Raw genomic sequence first — 23,667 nt, forward strand, 5'->3', positions numbered from 1 at the left:
TAAGTTAAAATATATTAGAATAAATGGGTATTTTTCAACTATTAATATGGAAACATTTCTGGTATATAATGTTGATAATATTAAGATGAAATTTTACTTTTTCTACTAAGCTTTTAAAAAGTAAAGAGAAGAAGATAATTCACAAAATATTAGCTATGATTAACTCTTAATTTGTGGAGTTAGGAATGCTTTAGATTTTCTTTTCTGGGGCTGCCATTATTCTTTTATTTTCACCATGCTGTACTTCTCCTTGTTTCCCTGTAAAACTATTCTAGATTAAAGTAGAGTTAGATATTTAAAAATATAATGCTTTTGTTATTATTGAAATACTTATTTTAAATTACATTGCAAATATTTCAATCTCTACTCAGAATACTTTTATTGTTCCTTAATGGAAAGAATTTAAAAAAATTAAATGAGAAGAATCCTATTTTATAAGTTCACTTTTTCCAGTGCAAAAGTTTAATACAGTTTTACTTTAGTACCAAAGAAAAAGAACAAAAAAGAATGTTTTAAGATGGAAAGTATGGAAGAGAAAGATATCTAAGGTGCCAAATTTTTGACTTTGTAACGTAATAGAAACAATGCAAACTCCTGCAGGCAAATAATCTATGTCGCAAACTGTTGACACATCAATCAAGGTTATGCCTCCTCAGCTCACTGCACCCTGTCAGTTCAGTCTGAATTTCTCAGTGAAGATGGTTAGTAAAAGTGTGACTCTACCTGTCAAATGATGGCTTCTCCCCACAGTCAAAGGCATCTTGGAGCTCCTTAACAAGATTAGCCTGGCCTGGCAGTCGAAAGAGACCCTCTTCTTTCAGCCCCCTTTGTCGGATAAAGTCCACGCACTGCTCCACCAACATCGGAGCCAGACGGTTTCCGTACCTCTTCTCATAACGAACAGTATCCTCCAGTTTCTGTCCAAAAATGCCTAAAAAAGTAAAGGATCACAGTGAACTTGAAAAATTTATCTCTTCCCACTTTGTTGTTGTTGTTGTTTTAATTCAATATAACAGAAAAACAAAGATTGGAATGCTAGCAAGCACTTAACATTCAGTATTTCACATTATTATACAATCAAATTCATTATATGCAATTCCTCAAATGGTATGAATTTACCTTATGCTGTCCCTTTCTTGTATTCTATGTTTAGCCCAAAACCAAAATAGAAATACAGAGTTTGAGATATCCATTTTGAAATAAGAAAAACTGTAATAAATATAACTTGAGTTTGGGGTTTTCATTTTTTTTTTTTTCCTTTTAGGAAAGAAATGGTATTCAATAGCTTAAAAGCAGAAATATGCTGCAGAAAATAGTCAAATTCTACCTTTATTACAGTTTTATATTTATGTCCAATTTGCACTTAAATCCTATTTCCTTTTACCCCTTTTGTTTTTACTCAAGTTGTGATGCTATGACTATAATCAAGGTGATAAAACCAGGAAAAGAAACCCTGAATTTTCTCCCATACAAAATATTTCAGACACTGTTTGCATGTCTTAAACTATTAACTTATTTGAAAGTGAAAAATTGAAATTTACAAAGCAGAGCATACTAAAAGTGGAGAGGTGGGACCATAGTGACTTGCCCTAACAGGTAGGGTATTGTAAACAAGTACATTGTTTAGAATTGGCAGTACATGGTGGCAGTAAAAAGCAGGCCAAGTTTTAGATAGATTTATTAATGATTTTACAATACCTACAAACCATACATTCCTTGGTGTATACACCGGGGCCAAAAACAACCACTATTTCATCCTCAGTACTTCACTAATTAAGAGATGATATTTTTGAAATATATTAATATTAGGTAGTAGTTTGGTAAAAATTATCAACCTATGAGAAAGGAGGGGAAAACAGCCAAAGTAAATGTGACTCCAATGTTCCCAGATGGAATGAATATCATGAAATTATTGTAATGGTCTAAGGAGTTTCATAAAAGGGGAAGAAAAGTAAGTGGTGCATGTTGAAATTAGGTAAGACTTCAGAATGTGTGGGGAATTATTTAACAGCCATTAGGTTAAGGATTTGACCATACCAACAGATGCTTTGCCCCCCCACCTGTAACATAATGTCTTTATGGATTCAGTAGTGCAAAACTGTCACATTTCAAGCAATAAAGAATTGTTACCAAAGAAAATATTCTTAGCTCAGGTAGAAACGATAACAGGAAACACAACTATTCTACAACTGGTATAAAATTTAGCACTAATGAAATACATATATTCCATTTAGGAAATAATGCTGAGTAACCCAATGTCAATATTCAAGTGTATAAAGCAGAATTAGAAATAGTGTTTTCTAAGGGCAGTAAGATTAGAGCAGAAAACCGGTCTAGTTAGCTTGGTTTGTAGACTTTAGAACAAATAGTTCCTTGATAATGGTGTATCAAACATTATTCTCCAACTCCAACAGACACTCACACCCCCTTCTCCCTTGACATTTCCATTGTAGAACCTGGAAAATTAAATACTTCTTCCACTTCCCTTGCAGAGGGGTGGTCACGTGGCATAGTCCTGGTCAATAAGTCTTCTTGTAGCCTTTAGGAAGACTTGCTCTTCTTGATGAAAAGGAAAAGCATCTGTAATTGTCAATCACTCCTTTTGCCTGTCTTCCACTTGGGCATGATACTGGCTCTTGTTATAGTCATCTTTCGTCCATTAGGCAACAATCACAAGGGAAAGGCTAAAAGATTAACAGACATGCTGAGGCTGAATTTATTGAACTACTGATCCAATACTGGCCGCACCTTTGTCCAGATAGCTTTTAATGTGAGAAAAACAAGCTGATGTGCGTTTAAGCCAGTTTTCTATTCCTTCAGCAAAACAAAATTCTAATCCATTCAATGGTAATAACAATTTTTGGAGATATTCTAGTGTTTTAATAATAAGGTTTACAAATTGGCTATGTTGGAGAATATAGACCCTTTCTGTGGAGGGCTTTGAAAACAAACGTCATGCTTATTTGCCTCTAGTGTTTGAACTATATCCTGCCAAAATTAAGTAAATAGCCTTTTAGAAGACTTACAGATCATTTAAGAAAATAATATGTTGACATTTGGAAATAAATTTTATGTATGTGTGATTTTTTTTTTTTACTTTGAATTTTTGCTTTTGATTGATAAATATATTACCTAAGGGTTCTCTCCAAATCCAACAGAAAATCTACTAAAGATGTTGCAATTCAATGACTGTGTGCTACAAACATGAACAAAACTTCCAAAATTTGGGTTTATACAGTAATGAAAAACAGTCAAACATTCTTTTCTCAAAGCTTTCAGGAATTTTTTTCTTTTCCCAACAACTCAAGGAAGCAATAAAGAAAGGGGTGTTTTGCTTTAGATGTGTATTTGGTTTCCTTTTTACTTTCTTGTACATGCAGGTTTGCCTTTATAATAAAATAAGAATTTAAAGCTATAGCAAGAAACTTAAATTCATTAAGTATTTATTATACTCTGAGTCCCTCACAATATTCTCTCATCTTTATAAGAAACACGTAAGGTAACTATCATTCTCCCTTTTTTACACGGAAAATTGGGGCTCAGAGAGATGAAACAATTTGAGATGAAATAAATTCAGATTTATTTAGCTTTAAAATCTTTGCTCATTCCTGAATATCAGTCCTTTTCTTATTTATTTAATCACAATCGTGAGTCCTCATTTTCTAGTAATTAAAAATATTAGTACATTCTACAACCGAGTAAAACCATGTACCTTTTTTGTGCTTTTAAAAAGTGATAATAGCTAAGCTGTACTTACATATGCCAGGCATGTTACAAGCAGTTTACCTGCATTTCTCTCATTTAAAAACTCATAACACCTTGTGAGGCAGGCACCACCATTCCTTGCATTTTAAGGAGGAGGAGCTTGAAGCACAGAAAGGTCAAGTAACTTGCCAAATGTCACACAGCAGTAAATGGTGGAGCTAAGGCTTGTTTGACACAGTGGGATATCAGAGCCACTCAGTGTCTATTACACAATACTGTGTAGTATGCACAATGGCTGAAAACAGCAATGGAGGAAGACAGCTGCCATTTATTAGCTTTCTGACCTCAATTCCTCCCATCACATTAGGATCAATGATTTGTGCTGAGAAAATGTAAATTGGGAGTTGCGGGAGGTCAGAAATAAAAGAGAAGGAAAATACTCTGGAGCTTCAATGAGCATGCTGTCCCCCAAAGCAACTGCCTGTTTATAAAGCTGGTGGCCTTAATATAGCAGTATAATACGTAAAAAAGTTTTAAAGCATGTAGACAACATGTATATATGGTTTCAAATCCCTGTCGGAAAATGCGTTTTCTGCTGTAGAACTGGTCTTGCAAAGAATGAGTAAAGAATTTTAATAGACGTATACTCCCCATTCTGTAGCACTGGAAATAGAGTGTGCCAAATATTTCTGGCTTAAAATGGTAGATGTGGATTGCCCTTCTGCATAAGAATCCTCCTTGGGAGGAAAGCTATTGATGGGAAAAAAATCATTAAAAAAAAATACAGATTTATTTAAAAATTTCCTTGAGGGAGCAGTGAAACTTCAAATTTTAAAATTAACACAAAAGCACGAAGGTCATGTGCTACCCCCAGCTAACAGCATGAAGAAAGGACACAGCGACTAGTAGATTATTAACAATACTCCCTGGGATGTGGGTCACGCGAACAGTTCCAGCTACGTCCACTTAAACTCCCAGCAAGTTTTCACACACTCTGACAAAACCGTCCCCAGCATTTGTGGGCGGCGATGAATATCACGCCTACCTCTCCTCCATGTGAAAGTACATTGGTGTGTCATAAAACATCACCCAGGATGTGACTTTTCACTGGATTGAGAAAGTAAATCACACAGGTGAATTTATTATACTGGTAGGTGGTTGCTTCCAGTGGAACAAGCAAGAGAGAAACTGCCACAGCCTTCAGGGTTTGTGAGGGTCCCCCTTTACATGTGATTTATAGAGCCAATAGCTAGAGGCTGCCTGTGAAGTGAATGACTGTGATGCTATAAATACATTCATATTTCATTCTTCCTGAAAATAAATAAGCAAAGATGAATCTAAACCTTCTTCGACTCTGTGCCCTGTAACTACATATTCTCTTTGCTTCTCAATTCCCAGTGAAGTATGTGACTCTGTCTCCTTTTCATCATTTTCCATCCACTTTCTAACTTTTGCAATTTGGTATCTGACCCAGTTATAACAATAAAATGGCTTTTTCTACGGTCACCAATAACTTCCTAGTTGCCAAATCATTGACAGCCAAATTTGTTGTTTGTATTACTTCATGTCTCACTCCCTTTAAAACTGTCAGTCTCCTTCTTCCTGACACTTCACATGTTACATGATTTTTGCCTCTCAATGCCGTTCTCAGTCTCTTTCTTGACTATGCTAACTACTATACTCTTATAGTTGTCTGGGTTCTGTCCTCAGCTCCGTTTTTACTTAACCTGATACAGTTACTCTACTAGACTCCACTTAATTTCACTACATATTAATTATTTTCAGGTTTGCATCTCAATTTGGGCTATTGCTATAATATCCAGCATTGGATTTCTGGGTGCCCAGGAGAACTCTCAATAGGGATAGCTCAAACATTTTCAAACTCAAAATTTCTAAAGCTGAATAAGTCATCTCTTTTTAAAAACCTGTTCTGTGTCCTTTAATCCTAATTTTGGTTATCAGTACATACAAGCTATTCCCCCAAAACATTGAAGTGCCATCTGAGAATCAACCTACATTCCTCTTTCCTTCAAGCTACTCATTTAATCACCATGCTGATCGCCTCCAAGCTCCTTACCACTGCATTAGGTTAGATATTCAGTATTTCTTCTATGATTTTTTGAAGAACAGAGTTCCCAATCCAGCCAAGTGCTGCCATGGTGGACTTCATAATATTTCAGTTGGATCATGCCACTCTTCTGCTTCACCTCTTCCAATGGTGCCCACCGGCCTGTCTTTGCAACCACATTCCTTTTTATGAAATAAAGTCCCCACAAGCTGATCTCAGCCTCTTTATCCTCCATTCAGTCAACAATGTTAGGTGGTATCCATTGTGTGCCAGGCACTGTGACATCTCCACTCTCATTTCTTTTGCTTCCTCACAAACAATATGCTCTCAAACTGTGCTGAACTATGTATTGCTTGTCATGTCTTCATGCTTCCTTCTAGAAGGTAGGTCCTGCCTTTGTAAGTCAGCGTAGGAAACCTTATCCTGTAAGAGTCAACTCATACATCTCCTGTGTCAAGTCTTTACTGACATTCCATTGCCTCATCCCCTACCCTAGACCCAAAGCTTGATATGTTTCTTTATTCCTTAACATTTTGCATGGAAATTATTTATTAAGAAGCCTAACCTGTGCTGGACTAGTAAAAAGAGGAGTTTACTTTTACATTTATTATAATGAAATAATTGTTTTACATTTATTATTATTATTATAAGTATTAGAAAGCAGTTACATACTGTATATCTATCCTATGAGTTTCGGAGAGGTTTAGGCAAGGTGCCACAGACACAAGGCCCACACTGGGATTGGTACCAGGTGTAAAGGACTCCAAAGCTTTAATTCTATTTTACCATAGTCGAGGCCTTTTGTTTATGTCCCTGGAACTTATCAAGATGGGTGACACACAGATGCCCCATAAACATTTATGGAATAAATGCATGCATGGAAACAAAACACTTTACCTCCCCAAAATAGAAAATAAATGAATAATTTCAATGTCAAATGAAACTCATTGACAGTTCTTGAGTTGTGCCATTAATTTTGGGTTCCTTATTCCTTCTTGTCTATAGATCACATACTCAGCCACAATGGGAATTTGCCTTGACTTATCCTCTGCTTACTGCAACTCTGCTAGCAGGATAAATCCTGGTATCACCAGGATGGCAAGAATTTTCCATTAAAATGAATATTCACCCATAGTAAATGGGCAAATCAAAGTAAAATACATCCATTTTAGTACAGAACTAAGAAACAAAGCCAGGCAAAGCTTACTTCACTCTGTCACCAACTTTCTAAGCAGCCACAAAATATTATATAGATAGAAAGCCTTTACTCCAAGGAGCTCAAGGACTATCATAACCAGTGAATGTTGGTAGAACCTTTACCCTTTTCAAGGTCAGAGGGGGGAAGGAAGGAAAATAATAAAGGCCAGGAAAGATTAAGAAAGTGTTAGAAGGTGTACATAGCGACCCAGTGGACTAGGTCTTTGACCAGTGGAGCAATTATAGACACTAGGTTCCAAGTCAGGCAAGTTGCATGTATTTCTTTATTTGGCATTCACAGACATCCTACAAGAGGGTCCCTTTTCTATAAACAGGGAAACAGATTTGAAGATGGTAGGTGACCTGTCTGAGGTCACACATCTAGAAAGTGGCAGATTTGGGATACAAACACAGCTCCATATGATTCTAAAAGTCTTTCATTTTTCACTATGTTATATTAATTCAATTCAAACATAATTTTTCCAAGGCATTCTCACCATTATCTTAGTATCACATAGGAGAAAATGTCTTTTTGTAACTTTCAAAGACCAAACCCGATTTCCTTTAGTTTATGTGAATCACTGGGTTTCCACAGGAGCCTGTGGTCAGCCTTTTGTTCAGGGGCACCTCCAACTTAATAGCTAATTTGGTGTATTGCTTATCACAAAGTAATTATTTATGTTTTGTTATTCCCAAAGAGTCTGTGAATTCATAGATTTGAGACAATCTGTTTGTTTACCTTCTCATTCCCAGCACCACTTGGGAGAGGCTCCATAAAACATTGATATATGAATTAATGAGCTAGTCATTTATACACATTTTAAAATTATATAGATTTGGATGGTGGTATTTTGTTGGACAAATCCATTTTCATAAATGTGATTACAACATATATAACATACAATACATTTTAAAGAGGATGTTGGTCTTGTCCACCACCACTGTAAAGACATTCTATTGCCTATGGACTCGTGGGAATAGAGAGATAGTAACATTGAACCTCACTGATTTATAATCAGTCTTGAATCACTCATTGAACAGATCTATTGCCATTCTCCACTTTGGGAATAAACATGTGTGTGTGTGCATGTGTGTACATTACAAACGTGTATAAAGCACCTCAAGGTGGCTATGAGGATACAGTGGCCAAGAATCAGCATATGTAAAATATAAGGGCTGTAGGCTGGGTGCAGTGGCTTGTGCCTATAATCCCAGCACTTTGGGAGGCCAAGGTGGTAGGATTACTTGAGGTCAGGAGTTTGAGACCAACCTGGCCAATGTGATGAAATCCCATCTCTACTAAAAATACAAAAATTAGCTGGGTATGGTGGTGGGTACCTGTAATCCCAGCTACTCAGGAGGCTGAGCTAGGAGAATCACTTGAACCCGGGAGGTGAAGTTTGCAGTGAACCGAGACTGCACCTCTGCACTTCAGCCTTGATGACAGAATGAGACTCTATCTCAAAACAAACAAACAAATAAATACAAATAAAATAAAACATAAGAGCTATAGAGTTAGGAGCATATAATTGTTAAACAGAGAAAGCTTGCTGAAGAAATTAGAGCCAGTGATGCTTTGAAGAGAGCATAAAGTTGGGACAGACAATGGAGAAGAAAACATCACAGTGGAGGAAACAAAGTGAAGAAACATGAAGAAGTGGTGTAGGACATGTGTTTGGGAGAAAGGATGAAACAGTCTGGGGAATCAGGGGGCTTATACTCCAGGGAATTGTTAGGATTTGTCGGAGGGCCTTTATAGTTACTTGAAATAGGACTTCCTCCTGTGAGCAACAGGGGATCATAAAAATCTTTTGAGCTGTGTAAAGTTGCTTGACAGCACTGTTTTAGAAATACAGATAGGGAACTGTTTCACAAGATGGCTTGTGTGTTGTAGGAATTTGTGAAGAGTGCTGGGGGTGCACAGAGGTGAGGATGAATGCTGTCTTGAAAAGCTACTAGGTTAAAGTAAGTTGCATACATGGAGCAATAAAGGCACAAAGAGTGAAGGTGATGGAAATGGAAACGGATTTCGAAGGACATAAAGAAGAAACTATGGTACATGATCACCAAGCGTTTGCTGTGTAGGAAAAGCCACTGAGGACCTGATGATCACTTATCTCCAAGAAGGGAGCAGTTCATGAAAAAATCAAGATAGAGTCGGACTTTAAAAATCTAATTTAGCATCCTGGGATCACAACAATCAAGGAATCTAGCCTCTTATGACTAGATCCAAGTGCTCAGACTCTGGTGTTATACATTCCCAGGTAATCAAAGGATTGGTTATACTGCCAATAGTCTTATTATAGAAGGAAAGAAAAATTGTAGTTTCAAAATCAACAGGGTAAAAAATTCACTTATAATCTTTATCTCAACGGAACATAAATTCAAAGCCCTACAATCCCCAGTTTCCTGCCTAATAGATGTTTCTTGGTTCCTGGAATTTTCGAACCACTGGGAAATCATTTTCAGTGACCTCAATTAGTACCCAAACAAAGAGTGAGAGATGAAAGGGTAGCAAAGAACAGAAGAGGTCTGGAAGAGAAAGGTGCTCTGAGAGGTGAGTTTCAGCTTGCACAACATGCAAGCTCTAATGTAACCAGGCCTCTGGAAACTTTTACTGAGCGCCACACTTTATCCTGACAGCATTTCCAAAACCGCTGGAAATGCAGCATGTCTCCTCTGCTGTTGGGCTACTTTTGACAACACTAAAAAAAAAAAAAAAAAAAAAAAAAGAAAAAAGAAAAAGAAAAAGGAAACAAAACAAAACAAAACAAGTTTTACATGTGGATCAGGAAAAGTAGCCACGTCAACATTTTTTTTTTTTTTAACCTCTGGGCATTTTTCCTGGCTTCAAACATTCTTCTTATTGCGTTCCTTAAAATGACTTAAGCTGATTCTCTCGGACAGGCTTGGGAGAGGAACGCAGAAACCCAGGCCACTTCTTGAAACACTTGAGTACCCAGGAAATTAAATAAAGCACAAAAGAACACACTCTTCTTAAGGTGGCATGGTTTTAGGAACCCAGAATTGAGAGACGAGTTCATTCTTTTCAAGGTCAGACCTTCAATAAAGATGTAAAACCCCTGTGCGTCATGCTGCTGCTGCCCTGAGTGATGAGTGCAGCAGAGCAAGGTGGCGGCGGGTTGGGGCTGCAGCAGCTGAGCGCCTGTGCTCCCAGGGCCCCACTGCAGAACTGTGGGCACGCAGCCCTTGAACAGAGAGAGCCTGGAATGCAGCGGGCTCCAGAGAATGGAAAGGAAGCGTAAAACCGCTGAATGCTTCCTGCACCTCCTCTCCTTTCTCCTTTCGACAGAAAGCAGAATACAGCTTTGTAAATAAAAAAACTCTTCATCCTGGTTCAAATGCTGGACATTCCCCAAACTACTAAGGCTTTGCAGAGAAAAGGACAGCCTTTAAAAATAGCCCCCCAGGAGAGGAGAGATGGAAGCTGTGCCTTACTCGGTGTTGGCCATTTGCCAGTCCATGGGACTGTTCTTCCCAGGCACTGCCTTCTCCGCTTGGTATTTAAGGAGAAAGGGAGGAAGGCATCGGGAACAGCAGTGTGTTCACAGGGATTCTATGGGAGACGGAAAGGTGGCAAAGGCCAAAAAAAAAAAATAAAATAAAATAAAAGGCATTTAAAGATAGATTAGTAATCCTCCAAACATCTCATGTTACAAATGAACAGCAGTAACTCCGAAGAGTTGTGTTTGGATAGAACCAGTTTAGTTTCTGATGGGCTGGGGAACTAGAAGAGGAAACTATCTTTTAAGCAATTAGTCCCTGAGCCTTTAAAAATTTCTGTCATTGTTAATTTCTCTATCAATGATGCAATCCTATGGTATTCAGAAAATCCCTATAGACCTATAAAAATATGAGACATGCATCTCTCATTTAATTATCTTTGTGGATGAGATAGGAATGTAAATTAACACCTGAATTCCTTGCTGATAATATATGACGGTGATTGTCACCACGTCTTAGGTACGCAAAGGAAAACACTCTGCAGGAATAATAGTTTCCTTAAAAAAAAAGTTTCCACCATATTTTGTAATTTTGATTTTTCTTATTTTTGTTTTACTTTTTGTTAGTTGCTAAGTAGGGAAGATTAACAAATGGGTGGCAAATCAAAAAAAAAGGGTGTGGGGGAGAAAAACAACCCTAGATGTCATTCAACTCAGGGCCTGGCTAAATTATTAGTTTACTGTACATGTCATTAACATTATAATTACTTAGCTTCTATTTAAACAGCCATTCCACTTAATTGTCCTTATCTTAAAGCAAAAAGATATTTTTAAATATTTTGATCCATAAGCCTTTCCTGAAAACATTTTATTTTACCTATTTTGTATTCTCTAATTCCCCCAAAATAAGTCAATTCAGAAATGTCTTAGTTTCTTTTATTGATCGTAAGTTGTTCTATGTTCCCACCCCGGTTCCTGATAGTTTTTATCTTTGCCCTCTCCCAGTGCCGCCTTGCGATATATTTGAAAAGTCAGGGTGACTCCTATTCCCAGCAAATATTCATCAATATGGCTGAAAGCCTCTTGAAAATGGGTCAGCCCGGATAATTTGATTATCAAATTTTTCTCAACAGGGGAGGCGAGGCAAGCACAGGCAGCCAGAATCAAAACCAAGGTGACGGGGACACAGCACAGGGATTTGCGAGGGCCCTGTTTTGAGGGGTCAGAACGTGGTTGCTTGATTCGGGTCTAGGAAGGGCCCAAGATCACTCTGGTCCCTCCTCTGAGGGCGGTCAGCCCAACTTGCTTAGGACCCTGTCAGTCAAGGTGATCCCCATAGGATCACTATTCTTTAAGCCCCACCTACCCCACCTATTCACAGACAATAATACACAGATTTAAATGAACCTCAGAAAATAAGTATAGACAAGCAAGGACACACACACAAATCACTCTTGTACAGTCCTAAGCTCTTGGTTTCCAAACTCCCATTTTATCTGAGCATAAACAGACCTTAAAGCCTAAGAGAATATGAATATTATTTGTATTTACAAAAAGGACATGATCATATCATCTACCTACCTTTCCGAAAACTAAAACACCGTTTGATTCTTCTGTACGTAGTTTTAGGGATGAAAGGAGTTGAGGCTAAGGCACCAGCGGGGCGCCCCCCAGAATTCCAGTCTTCAGGCGTCATACAGGCCCGAAGTTCTGAACCCAGTTTTGGCTTCCTTTAAAACCTGCCTCTGAGCGAAACCCCACAGTCACTCCTCATGCTTGTTTATTTGTTATTTTTGAAGTGCTGATTCCTAGAACTTGAAGGTTTTGATCATCCAGGTCCTGGCTTAGGGATAAGTTACCACCTCTCATTTATTCCTTTTTAGCAAAAAAACTTCCTTTTCTCTTGCCTAATCCAGGGAGTTTTTAAGGTTTTTTTTTTTTTCTTTAGTTTCTGCAGACATTCCAAAATGTCACAGGAAAAGAACTGCAGCAAGCAAGCTACCATTCTCATTCAAACAGCAGGAATTGGTTTTTGTATTTTTTTGTTTTTATTAAGAACTGTCTTCTCAGCTGGACTGAGATTCCTCTGGAAAGGTCAGCAAATAGCCCTGTGCAAGAGGAAAGAGGAACAATGACAAAAAGTCCCCTGAGGAAAATTTCAGGACTGTCCTTGCTGGCTCCTTTCATCTGAGCAAGAGGGGAGGAAAATAATGGCACCTACTCCAGAAAGCATTTCAGTGCATGATAGATTTCTTTCAAAGGACTCCCCTGCTCCTTTTATAGCACCCCTCATCCTTTGATGCTCTCTGCAGGCTTCTCCCCTTTCCTTTCTGTCTTCAAACTCCTGAGGAAATCACCACGTCAGAACAGTCGAGTGCCCATTCCAAGAGGCTCCTTGGATCTTCAGGGGGAGGCAGCTTTGCAAGGAGCGTCTCCTCCCCCTCCTCCTGCTCCGTCTCCCCTTTTCTCAATGAGAGCTGGGAGGGAGCTGGCAGGGCTGCGGTGGCTCCTCACCAAGGCTGTGTGGCTGTGGCTGCTTCCAGTGCCCGCCGGTCACATGCAGCAGGTGCAGTCACAACAGGATGAGGGGAGGAGGGAGAATGCCACGCTGCGGTGTGAACCCCTTTCTTTTTCTTTTGACTTTGTGTTGACTTCCCAGCTCTTGTCTTGTAAAACACTTTTACAACTGCCTGGCTCAGCCCCTCCAGAAATCACAGGGCACCAAACCAACCCCCAGGGGGTAAACTTTTTGCCCCTTCACACCTGCGTTTATTCTCTTCCCATACAAGTTTTACTTTTTTCCCAAATCATTTGTAAGTGAATTCATTTGTGAGCACTGATTTAACATGCATACCCTGAAAACGTATTTATACATGTGTATGTGTGTGTCCCTAAAACAGAAAAGTATTTAAAATCCAGTGGCAAAGAGTCTGTGGGTAAAGCTGTAAACACATCAACACGTATTTGTGTGGGTGTATTTACACACACATATATGTTTATCCAGGCATGGTTTGCAAACCAATTCTGTTTTCAACATTCTTCCATGCTCTTGCACATACCTTCTGCACCCCAGCCCCCATGTCCACCAAGCCTCTCAGTCCTACTCACTGAACAATTTACTTGCTGGGTTAATCATTCATCCACCTGGCTGTTTCATGAACTGATTTGGATGTTAGTGCCTTAACCCCAACTGACCCCCAAGGCCACTGTGTTCCTTCCCAGACATTCGGCAGAAGCTTTACAAGACCATGAGGAGTGTTAAAAAGATTCTTCCATTAAAAACATCATTACTCTGACTAGCATGCCCATGTAGGTAATCTTTTGTCATTGAAAGGATTATTATTCTTTAGTTCTGCCCTGTTGTTCAAATGGTATTTTACCTTCTGTGTCACAGCACACTGCTAAGAAAATAAAGAACCACAAAGTGTAACTCAGCACCACCAAGAGAAATAGTGCTGCCCTTCAAGCACTTCAGCCAACAGAAAAATCCACTGACCTGAGCACTGATCTACAAAGAACTCCTGTAGCACAGGATTTTGGAGCTAGGAAGTGAAAGCATTTTTTTCCTCTAATTTTCTTATTTCACAAGTGAGTAAAACCAAAGGTAAGGGAGGTAAAAGTACACATCCAAGATTGTGCACTTGGTCTGTGGCTAAGCAAGAACACGTTACCTCTTAATTAACCTCTGTTTGCCTACATGCCAATTGTTCATCATAAGGATTATTAACAAATAGTATTCTTACTGCCTTGCTGGGTCTCTGAATCAACTCTTTTCATTAGGAGGCAGAAATATACGGGAAAGATCTGATTTTGGTAGTAGCTAACCATCAGAGCTAACAATCAGTAGCTAAGCAATCAGAGCTACAAGAACCACTGGGCTGGGTGCGATGGCTCACACCTGTAATCCCAGCACTCTGGGAGGCTGAGGCGGGTGGGTCACCTAAGGTCAGGAGGTTGAGACCAGCCTGGTCAACATGGTGAAACCCCATCGCCACTAAAAATACAAAAAAAATTAGCTGGGTGTAGTGGCAGGCGACTATAATATCAGCTACTGGGGAGGCTGAGGCAGGAAAATCACTGAAACCAGGGAGGCAGAGGTTGCAGTGAGCCGAGATTGTGCCATTGCACTCCAGCATGGGCAATCGAAGGAGACTTCATCTCAAAAAACAACAACAACCACAACAACAACAACAACAACAAAAACGAAAAACAAAATCACTATTAATGAATTATCACTCTCCTCAGATCTCAGATTATGGACTAGACACTTTCATAAAAATTGCCTCAAAAACAATTGAACAGAAACCCAGTATAAAAATAAACAAGAAAGGAAGGGAGGGAAGGAGGGAAGGAGGAGGAAAGAAGGAAGGAAGGAAGGCAGGCAGGCAGGCATATCAAAATTGCCAATATTAGCTGCTCTTGCACTTCGGGTCAGTTATTAAGTAAAACAAGATTTTCTTGAACACAAGCACTGTGATACTGTGACAGTCAATCTGATCACTGAGATGGCTACTAATGGGCAGCAGGTAGTGTGTGCAGCGTGAATGTACTGGACAATTGGATGATTCACATCCTGGGAAGGACAGCACGAGATTGCATCATGCTACTAAAAACAATGTGCGACTTAAATCTTATGAATTGTTTATTTCTGGAATTTTCCATTTAATATTTTCAGACTGCCATTGACCAGTGGTAACTGAAACCATGGATAAAGGGGAACTCCTTACTGCATAACTATGAGGAATCCTCTGCTAAGGTACTGGAGTGGGGATTCAGCTGGTGTTTTCAAGTATTTTACATAGTCACTTGCTAGCCATTTTGGGTTATGAATAAGGTAACTGTATGTGTTGTCATCCAAACTCGAACACCGTGGGAGTGAAAGGTAGCAAGATCAGTAATTAGCCTGGGACAAAAGTTGTAAACCGCTCTTACTAAGGAAATTGGAATGAATGGTCATCCTGGTTAGGAACCTTCCCTTTCCCTAACAGAAGATACTGTTAAAACATAGACACTTTACAAACACGTGCTGTTAATCTAGTAAAATATCATGTTTTCAATGAATCTTTACTATTTTAACTTCAACTTACCAACTTTTAAAACTAAACTTCTGAAGTTGTTTTAAAATATAAAATGGTCAGTCAGCCTAAGAAGCATCTGATATGTTTAGAGATAAAAAAAATCACTGTCTCAATTCAGGGTGCTGACAATATACAAAAGAATGGAAAATAAATATAAGGATTGTAATTGTTTATAAAGTGTAAATTTGACCCAATACAATTTATTTTTCACTACATCACCATATAAAAATTAGGCATTATGTTCTTGGAAATATACTGTGGTTGTAGATAAATAATTTTGTGCTTTTTTTTGATCCATTTGCTCATTTTCATTAGATAAGTTTTCTGTTTATATGATTCTGTTTTCTATTTTTTGGCATACCAAGACCACATCTTTAATCTTTTCTTCCTTTGTTTAGTTCTATTCATAGCATCTTTTTAGCTCATTCTTGACATGGTGCATTCTCAATCTGGTGTTAACTCAAACCTTTTAAAAACTTACTTTCAAATTTACAAACACTTAACTGATCTGAAGCATGTTTTTACTCCAGTAATCATCCGATTATTATCAAAAGTTGTGGCATTCCTCTTTGATACAATTGAGCATTTGGGGGCTGGGATATCTTCCAGAACCACTAGTCATAAATTTCTCACTTCATATCTAGATGTTCTTAACTAATCTAGCTTTAAAGTGTGAATCCCATAACTGTGTATTGTTGGTAACATGGGAAAATGCAAAACTAAAAAAAAACCCACCCATTTTTATCATTCAACATATTCACAGAAGAAGGTTTGTCATTAATGATACATGATCTAAATTAAACCTGCAGGATTTTCAAAGATATATGTCTAAAAATAATGTTGAACAATTTACAATTTATTTTAACATTCACCCCTTTGAATACAGGAGCTAATAGCAGCATTAGCTGGGGGAATGGGATGAACAGGTTTGGTCTACCTGTTTTTCCATGATTTTAAAGTACACTCACCTCCTCCGAAAGGTCCCCATATGACTCGGCGGATGGACTTCACCCAGTCTTCCATATCATTCTGGGTGCTTGCCATGAGGAGGTAGCTCTCATGATTTGCTGTCATCCGATCTCGATCGCCTCCTGTGAAAACACAGTAACACATGCAGCTGAGGTTGCATCCAGAGATTCCTCATCATCAGCCTCCAGAGGAACCCCTGAAACAAAGACTATGCCTAAGACAGCCCATACTAAGTTCTACCCAATGAATTGAAATATTTACCATGGTTTCTGAGTGGAAAGAAAAATTTTAAAAAGGAGAGACTCCTATGTTTTCAGGAGAAAGCTGGAGAACAAATGTCATTTTCTAAATAAACCCTGGGTTTTTTGTCCTAGCAACAACCCATAGGTCTGCATCAATTCATAATCCAATCTATTCACTCGAAGCTGCTGAACAGGGAGAAATAGCAAGAACAAAATGAAAGACAGAGAAGACGGAAAAGTGGTCCACAGAGCTTGGCCTTTCATTTGAAGCAAGCATGAAACAGTCTGAGCTCGGCATAGTGCACACACAGAGGCCACCAGGACATCGTGATTGGATATGGGAGTCACAGGAAAGAGTAAAGAGCCACCTCTGCAACGACTTTTACCCAGAGGTTCTTCTTTATGCCTCTCTTCTGGAAGAGGAACCTCATCCCCTGAGATCACAACTTCAGGAAGGCAAACAAAGAGGAGGCAGGGAAGAAGAAGACATGCCTGGACAGTCACAAAGGCCAGATCAACACCCCCGATGGCTCTCGCACCTGAGGGTGAGCTTTAGGAAACTCTGGCAGTGCCTCTGCAAAACCTTGATGGTTTCTCTAGTATTTTGCCCCAGAGAACAACTCATGAACTTTAAAACCTTTATAATCTCTAATATCAACTTTGAAGTGCTAGACTTCCAAAGCATGTAATTGAATTTCTTAGAAGTCTTTTATAGCACATTTAAGTTTCCCCGGTGAGTTAATTTTCCCACTTGCAAAACAGGGATAACCATATTTGACCTTGAGAGGTCTTGAGGCATGGTTTCGTTATACCTTTTATGTTTAAAGGAGTATTTCTGAAGACAAGTATCAGAGCCTGCACCCCTTCACTGTCTTTGAAAATAGTGGTGCTCACAGAAGGAATAATTAAAGAAATAGAATAATACTTAACGGGATCCTGATAATATGTTAATATACTAACTTCTAAGGTACTCAAATATCTATCAACATTTAATTTTCATGCAATGTTGTATACTTGATCCCTTGGGTTGAATTAATTCATATCTGAGTGTTTCGTTTGGTTAAGATGTTGTTTGTTTGTAAGTGGATCTAAATACTTTTACAAGGAACTTGCAGGTTCCAGTTTACAGCAGGCACCACGTTCTCTGTTATTTCACACTCAATATGGTTCACACATAATTCTGAAAGTTACAGGCATTAGAGTTTGTGACCTCTAAATTCTATATGAATGCTCTAGGTTTAGAAGGACAACTATTCTAGCATTGATATAAATTTTTGAAACAGGTGAAAAGTCAGAGAAGTGCAGTAACTTTAAGCCAACCAGTTGAACAACCAGTATTGGTGCATTACATTTTAATACAACTAAATGGGAACAGGAAGGACTCAAAAAATATATTAAATAGGTTTTCTAATGTTGACAAATCTTTTGAATAAACAAAACTAGCCTCCTCATATTATAGCAAACATCTCACTACTAAGGAAACAGTGATTCTTTTACATGTCTAGTTCCACTCTAGGTTGATCATCAGTGATCCCCAACCTTTTTGGTGCCAGGGACCCAGTTTTGTGGAAGACATTGTTTCCACAAATGGGCTGGTGGTGGGGATCGTTTCGGAATGAAACTGCTCCACCTTAGATCATCAGGCGCTAGTTCGATTCTCATAAGGAGCGGGCAGCCTAGATCCCTCACAGGAGCAGTTCACAATAGGGTTTGCTCCTATGAGAATCTAACGCTGACACTGATCTGACAGGAGGGGGAGCTCAGGCAGTAACGGTTCACTTGCCCTTGGCTCACCTCCTGCTGTGTGGCCCAGGGGTTGGGGCCCTCTGCTTTAAACAACTTGTATCTGAAAAATCATAGATTTAGAAGTCAAAGAAAACCCACCTAGAATCACAGTTTTATCTTATATTAGCTGTTTGACTTCCAGGGAGTTATGTGACTTCTGGAAACTCAGTGATTTAAAAAAAAAAAAAAAAAAAAAACTTTTATTTTAAGTTCAGGGATACATGTTCAGGTTTGTTACACAGATAAACTTATGTCATGGGGATTTGTTGTAGAGATTATTTCATCATCCAGGTATTAAGCCTAGTACCCATTATTTTTCCTGATTTTCTCCATCCTTCCACCCTCCACCCTCTGATAGTCCCCAGTCAGTGTGTGTTGTTCTCCTCTATTTGCCCATGTGTTCTCATTATTTAGCTCCCACTTATAAGTGAGATCACGCAGTGTTTGGTTTTCTGTTCCTGTGGTAGTTTGCTAAGGATAATGGCCTTCAGCTCCATTCATGTCCCTGCAAAGAACATGATCTTGTTCTTTTTTTAATGGCTATATAGTGTTCTGTGGTGTACGTGTAACACATTTTCTTTATCCAGTCTGTCATTTGATGGGCATTTGGGTTGATTCCATGTCTTCACTATTGTGAATAATGTTGAAATGGACATATGTGTGCATGTATCTTCATAACAGACTGCTTTATATTCCTTTGGGTATACACCCAGTAATGGGACTGCTCAGTCAGATGGTATTTCTGTCTTTAGGTCTTTGAGAAATCAACACACTGTCTTTGATGTGTTGAACTAATTTATATGCCCACCAACAGTGTATAAGTTTCTCCACAACCTTGCCAGCATTTGTTATTATCATTTTTTGAATTTTTAATAATAGCCATTCTGACTGGTGTGGGATGGCATCTTACTGTGGTTTTGATTTGCATTTCTCTAATGATCAGTGGTGTTGAGTTTTTTTTCATATGATTGTTTGCCACATGTATGTCTTCTTTTGAAAAGTGTCTGTTCATGTCCTTTGACCACTTTTTAATGGGGTTGTTTTTTTCTTGTGAATTGTTTAAGTTCCTCATAGATGCCGGATATTGGAACTTTGTCAGATGCATGCAAAAATTTTCTCCCATTCTGTAGGCTATCTGTTCACTCTGTTGGTAGTTTCCTTTGCTATGCAGAAGCTCTTTGGTTTAATTAGATCCCATTTGTCAATATTTGCTTTCCTTGCAATTGCTTTTGGCATTTTCATCATGAAATCTTCACCTGTGCCTATGTCCTGAATGGTATTGCCTAGGTTGTCTTCGAGGGTTTTTATAGTTTTGAGTTTTACATTTAAGTTTTTAATCCCTCTGGAGTTGATTTTTGTGTATGGTATAAGGAAGGAGTCTGAAACTCAGTCATCTTGATCATGCTTTATAAATAATTATACATACTTAGTCAATTTTTGTGAGAATTCAACAAAATAAAGTACATAAAAATACTAGCACTATGTTAGGCAAAAGTAGAAATGTTGTAAATATTAAATTTATGTCATTTAATTGTCTCTCACCCTTACCTATGCAAAAAGTAAATAAATCGATCCCAGAGATATTACATCTAATAAGAGAGAACAATTAGTCAATAGTAACAGGGATGGTCTAAAAGCATTATTTTTCTTGATACACATATGCACACCAATACACATTAAAATTACATACTGCACATGTAAATATACAGTACATTAATATGCATGTACATAACTGTATGACATATAAGTGGTAGAAGTAACTAAATGGCACAATAAAAAGATGCTTCATTTGGCATCGTGCAGTTCTAAAAATTAATTTTGTATTCTGATCCTCTTATACCACAGTATTGAGCCCAAAATATTATCATTTTGAAATCAGAATATTGTAATTATTGTCTTTGCCTGAAGGATGCTTAGCAATTCAGAGAGCAATATACTGCTGTGTCACTCCAGGCCTAGTAATTAGAGTGAGTGGCAGCCACTACAGTGTGTATCTGCCTGAAAGCAGAAGAAAAATAATGATATGCACAACTGGCCATTATCCCCTGACTTTTCATTTGATGCTTTATCTCTGCCAATGGTGCTGCGTGTCTGACACTGAATCTCATTTAGACTGCCAATCACAGATACAAAATCCCATCTGTGAATTTCATCTATGGATCTAGATCTTCATTCCTCATTTTAATAGCAAGGGGTGGGGCATGATTTAGAAAAACTTCTTGTATGATTCTTCGTGTAAATATAGACTTATTACTAAAGGTGTGACTAAACAATTTTATAGATATAATTTCTATAGATATGAACTACATACTCTGTACTAAAAATAGGTGATTTCTAACTGAAAGTGCCATCTGTTCTAATGCATAACCCCTTGGTTCTAAGAGCCTGGCACTACCTTGCAAGTTGAAGGGGCTTAAAAATAACCTACCAAAGACATGATTTGATAAATGAATAAACTCAGAATTTTGACTTTCAATCATGTGGCTCAAGATTCACTCTCTTTCTTAGCCCTTTATGGGACTTAATGATCCCTTTAACCATTTTGAATAAAAAATTCTTTCAAGGGGTGAAATTTTAAAAAGCAATGTTGAGATCTAATTATCACTGGAGTGGTGAGAGTTTCCCAATCTTCAATCCAATTGTAATATGTGTGTGTATTATATCACATTATATTCATGTTATGTGAACGAGCATACATTCTACTTTCTTCATTTCTGCATGGACATAAGTATCTTATGCAGTTGTAATCTTTTAAATAATACTACTTTAAATGACACTAGATTTGTTCACTTTTTAAAGAACACATGTCAGAAAGTAGTATACAACTTTTAGATGTTAACTCTTGTTGGTAGCAATGCTTTAGTGCTACTGTTAACACATCAAGCATTTATGATTTTGTTAACTAAGTTGACCACATCATTCAATTTTACTTGTTTATATCTAATTGAAGATATTTGTACATTTTATTGAGATATTCTATTTGGATTTGACATAAATTTTTCTTTCTTAAAAATAAAATAGATCCTCTCAAATAGATGCTTGACATGATCAACTTTCACAAAAATTAAAGTTAGATTAAGAAAAGCTTAATGAATTTAACAGACTAAGAAATGCATAATCAAAAATTAAAAGGTAGGGTAAAGAAATCAATAGAAAAAAATGTTGTAACTTCAAGGGTGAACTGTTTCCTCATTCCCAACCGCAAATCAGTTGAAAACTAGACTATTGTGCTATCCATTTTATTATAGACTATAGAAAAATATTTTAATCTTCTAAATAGAGTTAATAATTTTCAGTCATACAGCTATAAGATCTCATTTTTTTTTTTTAAGTATTAAGTATTACTTTCCCCAAACTTAGTCTGGGACTTTATTTGTAGTGGAACTGTAATGATAAATTGCAAGAATAAAAGTAAATTCTGAAGTATATCAGTGGGAAATTACTGAGAGGAAAAATATTTCTTCCCTTTTATGGTGACCGATACTTGAAAAACAAGCAGAGTTATGTGGAGCACAAGCAACAAATTACAGGCATCTATGGATACTGCCACTTCTTAATAAATAACAACAAAAATCATAAAATAGCACATGATTCACAAAATAAAGCTGGAGAACAAATTGTCCTCACATTCAATACTGTATTTAAGTTTTTCATATATAGAGATTTTACTACCTGAAAATTGAAGAGTTTTGGTATTATTTGTTAAGTGATTTTTTTTTACAAGTATTTCTTCCTGAAGGGTAATTTCAAAAATATCAGCATGATAAAATTTCAATGCATTTTGTCAATGGAAAAGTTGACAAAATGTATTTTTCTACAATAATATATTTGAATATTTAAAAATCTGTAAACCAAAAACTCAGAATTAATTAAGGTCCCAGTGACAGTAATTATCATTTCATTTGTAGTCAGTACCACATAACAAACATATTACTAAATGTTATCTTCAATTGTTATAAAATTAATTCTACATTTTGATTTCCTCAGTACATACTATAATACTGTTTTACATATTTCTTATATCCTCTACTATGTCATAATCTGTTTGTAAGAAGAAATTATTCTATAATATGCAACTAGCTTAAGTTTATGTTCAAAGTAGCTATAAATGAATACTTATTAACCAGTTATAGATTAATTGGTATTTATTAATTATAATTAGTTTCTAAAAATTAAATTTGGAAATGATTTGTTGAGAGTCTGTCTCTTTGGTTATAGATATATAAAGAACTGACTTCAAAATTCTACATTCTACAAATTACTACTGACTTGCCTTTCCTCAAACTTTACTGTGAAAATGTCTAAAATGGGAACAGTAAGTAAAAATTCTGCCTTGCTCAAACTGAAAACACAAATACATGCATATAAAAAGTATAGTGCTGGGCACAGTGGCTCAGGGCTGGGCATGGTGGTTTATGCCTGTAATCCCAGCACTTTGGGAGGCCAAGGTGGGTGGATCATTTGGGGTTAGAAGTTTGAGACCAGCCCGAACAACATGGTGAAACCCTGTCTCTACTGAAAATACAAAAGTTAGCCGGATGTGGTGGCACCTGCCTGTAATCCCAGCTACTCAGGAGGCTGAGGCATGAGAATCACTTGAACCCAGGAGGTGGAGGTTGCAGTGAGCCGAGATCATGCCACTGTACTCCAGCCTAGGTGACAGAGTGAGACTCAGTCACACACACACACACACACACACACACACACACACACACGTATTGAGCCAGCCATGGTGGCTCATGCCTGTAATCCCAGAACTTCGGGAGGCCAAGGCAAGATAATCGCTTCATAAGCGAAGAAGAAATAAAATCCTTTACAGATAAGCAAATGCTGAGAGATTTTGTCACCACCAGGCCTACCTTACAAGAGCTCCTGAAGGAAGCACTAACTATGGAAAGGAAAAACTGGTACCAGCCACTGCAAAAGCATACCAAATTGTAAAGACCATTGACACTATGAAGAAACCGCATCAATTAATGGGCAAAATAACCAGCTAGCATCATAATGGTAGGATCAAATTCACACATAACAATATTAACCTTAAATCTAAACGGGCTAAATGCCACAATTAAAAGACACAGACTGGCAAACTGGATAGAGTCAAGACCCATTGGTGTGTTGTATTCAGAGACCCATCTCATGTGCAAAGATACACATAG

At 37.7% G+C, this 23,667-nt stretch overlaps 1 protein-coding gene across 4 annotated transcripts in view; it reads right to left on the reverse strand.

The window, feature by feature from the left end:
• The window catches only part of ARHGAP24 (Rho GTPase activating protein 24), a 526,450-nt gene that overhangs the window by 59,375 nt on the left and 443,408 nt on the right, over nucleotides 1–23,667 (reverse strand). For 3 of the 4 annotated variants that reach the window (XM_030915931.1, XM_030915930.1, XM_030915932.1), the window contains 2 exons: nucleotides 16,481–16,603; nucleotides 724–931 (listed from right to left, as the gene is read on the reverse strand). In XM_030915931.1, coding sequence (XP_030771791.1) covers nucleotides 724–931; nucleotides 16,481–16,603 — 331 coding nt within the window. Of the gene's footprint in view, nucleotides 1–723; nucleotides 932–12,015; nucleotides 12,964–16,480; nucleotides 16,604–23,667 lie in introns of those variants that run through there. The other variant, XM_010370608.2, reaches the window with a different exon arrangement.

Source organism: Rhinopithecus roxellana, chromosome 2 (genome assembly GCF_007565055.1).
Source record: "Rhinopithecus roxellana isolate Shanxi Qingling chromosome 2, ASM756505v1, whole genome shotgun sequence".
Lineage (NCBI taxonomy): Eukaryota > Metazoa > Chordata > Mammalia > Primates > Cercopithecidae > Rhinopithecus > Rhinopithecus roxellana.